This window comes from Fukomys damarensis, unplaced genomic scaffold (genome assembly GCF_012274545.1).
Source record: "Fukomys damarensis isolate Sample0158 unplaced genomic scaffold, DMR_v1.0_HiC HiC_scaffold_37, whole genome shotgun sequence".
NCBI lineage: Eukaryota > Metazoa > Chordata > Mammalia > Rodentia > Bathyergidae > Fukomys > Fukomys damarensis.
In genome coordinates this window covers 13,621,592-13,627,415 of record NW_022900949.1, presented here as the reverse complement: position 1 = coordinate 13,627,415, position 5,824 = coordinate 13,621,592, and the positions used below count along the sequence as shown (strand labels likewise).

Genomic DNA, 5,824 nt, shown 5'->3' with positions numbered 1-5,824 from the left:
CTCTATGAGCTTCAACTTCAAAAGTGAAGTTTTCCAATCATTTCTCACGTCCACCTGCATGGCTGTCTTCCACATGCTGCAATTCACTTAATGCATAGTTGATGGAACAGCCTGAAAGGAGGGGGTAATTTGGGGAATTATTTCATAAAGAAGCTATTTTAACTATGCAGGAAATTAACAATCATTACATAAATGTACAGATGCTAGTTCTCTACTAGCAACAATTAGTCAGAAGTCTCAAGTGAGAACTCTGGTAACTAGAGGTTTCCTCAAGTGTTTGCCAAACAGTGTGTACACTTTCCAAGACCTGTCCTCATGGGTCCATGGGGCTAAAGGATAAATGGTCTCATCTATACATTGACAAATCACTCAAGTGATAGTGAGATTAGCCCAAATTAAAGACATTGAATAAGAACAGGCTCAATCCTGGGTCATGCACTCATCCATACCCTGTTAGGAAATGACTCACACAGCAAGGATCAAATCATCTGCTCTGTTTACAGCCAAGCAACATTCTTTACATCACCACCTGAGCTGCCTCCTGTGAGATCAGCAGAGTCTTTAAATTATCATAGGTGCATAAACATACACTGTGAATTGTGCTTGCAAGGATCAATGTGTGTGTGTGTGTGTGTGTGTGATCTACATGTATGCATGTGAAGACTTAGGTGTTTGAATGCTCAGATTTTGTGTGAGCATATGAGAATCTTGGGTGTGTGTATGTGAGATTCTAAGTGTGTGTATGTAAAGAACTAGATGTGTGAGTGTCAAGATACAGGTGTGTACTCCTTAAGGGAATCTAATGCCTCATGATGTGAGGTGGAGCTTAGATGATGATGCTGTTAATGCTGGAATATTGATGCAAATAGTGATTAAATTTAGTAGAGATGTTTGACATTGAACAGACCATAATAAATCAATTGCTTGTAGGCTGATATAAAAATCCTATGAGTAAGAAGTGGGTGACATTTAAACTGCATGTGATGACAGACTTTATGTTTTAATTCAACCCTTATTTCAGTTTGTATGAGACTTGCCTGGTATTTTATTTTCCTTACTCTGAATTATGGTAAACTATAAAATTATATTACAATATATTCCAAAAGTGTACAGAAATGATAATGCTTTCAATTACCCCAAGCTATGCTCCTGCCTGTCTGAAGACAAATTGTCTTCAATGAAACTGATCCTTAGTGTCAAAATGATTGAAAAGTGCTGCTCTAGAAGATAGACTTGATAAGTTCACTGTCATATTTCTTTTTCTTTTAAAGTAGTATTTATTTACAAAGAACAATCCATGTCTTATACTTTATTACAATCCCATAATTCTGAAAATAGATGAGTGATTAATAAAGGAAATTTAAATTACAAGAGAGAGAGAAGTGGAGAAAGAAAGGTATCAGAGAATGAGATGAAAATTCACATGGTTTTACATGACCAAAAATATGTTGTTTTAAAACACTGTTTAAAAATCTAGATGCATTTATAGCTAAATGGATGGACTTTGAGACCATCCACACTCTTAAGTGAAATAAATAGGATACACACATGTAAACACTGAATAGTTTCCCCGATGTGAAAAGCTAAAATTATAAATAAGGATCAAAATATATAATTGATAGTGTGAAACAGGAAGAAAATGTCTAAAGGGGTATGGAGGAACAGGCTAAAGGAAAGAAGGGAAAATGAGGAATATGAGAAAAGGAAAAAATAGAAACAGAGGCTCTAAAAATAGGTAAGAGTTGATGGGGTGAAGGGAAGGCAGGGGAATGGGGAAAAATAAAAACCAAGGTACATCATCAAGATCATAATGATGATTATATTATGAATGTAGCTATATTGATGAATGTAAACATATTATAACACTAAATTTAATTGGCAAAAGAAGCTATGGAAATATTCATTAACTCTTACTATATGCTCAACATAAAATGCATATGCTCATTCGCAGATCATGTATAATGCACATCCAAGAAAATACTCAAAAATTTTATTTATATTACCTACAAAATTTACTGCAGCTTCTAAACAAAATGCTTGTTTCGTTTTATTTTCACCTCATCTCTTTCAGTTTCACAAAAAATATGAAATTCAAAAACCAAACAGCAGTCTCAGAATTGATTCTCCTTGGAATGACACATGACCCAGAGCTGCAGCCCCTCATCTTTTGCCTGTTCCTGTCCATCTATCTGATCACCATCCTGGGAAATCTGCTCATAATACTGGCTGAAAGAGCTGACTTCAGCCTCCACATCCCCATGTTCTTCTTTCTCTCCAACCTGTCCCTTAATGACATCTGTTTAAGTAGCACTACAATTCCAAAACTGCTGGTGAACATCCAAACACAGGATCAGAAAATCATCTACACAGGTTGCCTCTCCCAGGTTAGCTTTGTGTTGATTTTTGGTGGCATGGAAAATTGTCTCCTTGCAGTAATGGCCTATGACCAATATGATGCCATTTGTCAGCCCCTAAGGTACCAGGTCATCTTGAGCTCTGACTTCTGTGTACTGCTACTTGTTCTTTCTCTCCTTATTAGCACTGTACATGACCTGCTTCACACTGTGATGGCACTGAGGCTGTCCTTCTGCACAAATGTGGAAATCCCTCACTTCTGTGAACTTGCTCAACTCATCAATCTTGCCTGTTCTGATACCTTTATCAATACTCTTCTGGTATATTCAGCAGCAAACATATTCTTTGGTGTTCCTATTGCTGGAATTATTTTCTCTTATACTAAAATTGTCTCCTCTGTTTTCAGAATGCACTCAGTGGGGGGAAGGGATAAAGCTTTTTCTACCTGTGGGTCTCACCTCTCTGTTGTTTTCTTATTCTATGGGGCAGGTTTTGGTGTGCAGTTGAGTCCTACTGTCGTTGACTCTTCCACTAAGAATGCAGTGGCTTCAGTGATGTACATTGTGATCCCTCAAATGATGAACCCCTTTATCTACAGCCTGAGGAACAGAGAAATGAAGATAGCTCTGAGGCATCTCATTAGTGGGAAGCCTTTTTTATTCTTGTGTTCATAGCTTTGAGTTTGAATGTGATAAAGTAAGAGGAACATAGGTGAGAGAGAACACCTGACAAGTCACCAAGATCTTTGAAAACAACTGTGTAATATGATGCCTAAACACGTTTTGATTTGCAATTCAAGTTTCTTTTAGATTCATACAATATTGTAATATTTGGCAAAAGATTTACATATCTGAATTCAGTTATGTTGGTCTAATTTCATAGGAAAACATGATTTAGGGTTTCAATTTCAGCAATTATTTTTATATTTGTTTAAGAAAAATAATGCTAAAGTACTGGATGGAAAAGGGATAAATATGATAGTCTGGGTTGATATCTGGAGATGAGCTTCTGCATGATTCTACATGATTCCATAGTTGGAGTCATAGTTTGTGAATTTTAACCCATAGGAAGCTAATGTTCTGAACTTTCATACATATTTTATTAATTATTGAGATTTTCCCAGTAATTGGACCTTCTGAGGTCATATTAACTTCTCCCCTGTTCAGCTTCATTGTTTGTATTACTTCCATATTTATAATATGTGAATACTTTGAAGTGTTTTAAGATATTAGAGATTTTGAACTTTATCAAAGAAAATACCTTCATTTCTCTTTAGAAAAAGAAATCATAGAAAGTATTATTGTACAGTATTATGAATTCACAAAGGTGTCAATGATTAGAGGCTCATTCAGCCCTCATGATCTGGCCTCCTCTTAGCACTGCTTTCCTCACAGCCACCAGTTCCTAGGTGTAGTTTGTATTTGAAATGTTCCCAATGGCCCATGTATTAAAAACCTGTTCCCCAGTTTCTGATGCCTGAGTACTGCTGGTAACTGTAACAGTTGGAGCCAACAGGAGAAAATTAGGTCCTATGGCCATGCCCCAGCAGGTGATAGTGGGAAGCCAAATAATTGCTCCTCTATTCTCAGCTACCATGAACTAAACAGCACTGGTTCATCAACTTTTGCTCCTCATCGGAATATTCAGCACATCACTGTCTCCTACACAAAGTGACCAGCCACTCACAAAGAGCTCAAACCAAAATAAAGCATTCTTTCATTAAATTGATTACTTCAAATACTTTTTAAAGTAATGCAAAGATGACTAACACATCAGGTGGCTTCAGGGCATGCCAGGTTTAAACCCAACAAGATCCCCCATAAAGAAAGGTGCGTGCCCTTTGCCAGGTTCAGTAATAGGGAATCTCCCTATAAATAACCCAGAAGACACCTCTGTCTTAAGTTGAATGCTGGGCATTATTTATATATGGTTATATATGGTTGGCTCTGAAGATTCTAGCAAAACTGGGTGAAGTTTGTTTTTTTTGCAGCAGAAAGACTGGGTTTGGTTTTACTATGATGGTTAGGTAAAAGTGGTGAAAAAACATAAAAAAAAAACAAGTAAATATAATTGAGAGGTATACAGTAATTTTAAAAAAACTAAACTCCAGTGACATAATTTGTCCACAATATTTGATCTTTTAACCCTCAGCACATGTACACACACACACACACACACACACACACACACACACACACAAGAATCATAAGAAAACAGTGTTTGTTGGGTTTATAATCATCCTTCCTCACATAAATAGGATATATTTTCATACCTAAAGTTCAGTAAATCTTCTTAATGCTATGAAATATAGGGGTGCTTGGGTTTATAATCATCCTTCCTCACATAAATAGGATATATTTTCATACCTAAAGTTCAGTAAATCTTCTTAATGCTATGAAATGGATAGGGGTGCTTTTGTTTATAGATATAATGTAAGGCTGATATTAGCTAGAAAATTTCTATGATTTGTGCTTGCAAACCTTGTAAAATAAAGTAAACATAAATACAGGAGATAAATGAATACTATACACCTGTACTTTGAAGTAAAAATTGAGCCATCATTAATGCCATACTCGTATCATCTTGGTCTCTAAGTCTATGTACTTCTGGGATCAGAAAGATAGAAAAAAATGGTGGTCTAATGGTGAGATATTCTGGCCCCATATATTTAAAGACTATATAATTCTGTACATAAAATTCTGTCCCAATATCCCTGCCTTGTCAGGAAAAAAACTATATATTCTCAGAGAAATGATTCTTCTTGAACAAGAGCCTCTTGATATATTTAGTCTGTCTGCATTATCTGAGGACAGACCTTCCATCTTCAATATCCAAGTGAGTCATGATCATTATTTTTCTTGAACTTAACAAGATAATAAATTTCCCATAGCTAATGATTTAGAAACAGGGCATTGGTTTTAACAGAATTTCATCTGAGAAAATAACAATTAAATGACATGCATAACATGATGAGAGAAAAGATATTCACTCTTTACTGCTTTACTGTCAAATTTAACATCTTGATGACACATTTACAAATGCTCTCACTTTTCCTGTCACATACACTGAGTTGGCTTATTTCCTCCTGAAAAGAAATGCACATTTCCAATACGATGGCACTACTAAAATATTTGTACTTTTAATTTAATTCTTTTTATCTTTACTAATTTTATTGGTACATTTTAGGTATACAGTACAGTTCCATTAATCATTGGGGTCTTGTACCTTAACAAGACATATATTGGTCGTTATTTTCCCCAATTCATCTGCCCTTGCTTCACCCTTCCATTGTTTCAAAGACATTGCTTCAGTGTTTTTCCATTTTATATATTTTTCTTTTCCCTTTTTACCTTTGTCATACCACTCCAAATTCCTCTGCTTTTTAAAACCTTTTCTTCCTGTTACACAAAATAAATTATACATTTGACCCTTATTTACACTTTTAGTTTTTCATGCCAGAGAAATTATT

The 5,824-nt window shown here is 35.5% G+C and overlaps 1 protein-coding gene across 1 annotated transcript; it reads left to right on the top strand.

Annotated features, from left to right (window-relative positions):
• The first annotated feature begins 2,084 nt into the window (after positions 1-2,084).
• On the top strand, positions 2,085-3,029 carry LOC104874851 (olfactory receptor 7G2). Its single transcript, XM_010642095.1, has one exon. The coding sequence runs from the start codon at positions 2,085-2,087 to the stop codon at positions 3,027-3,029; it is 945 nt and encodes a 314-aa protein (XP_010640397.1).
• Positions 3,030-5,824: the final 2,795 nt, after the last annotated feature.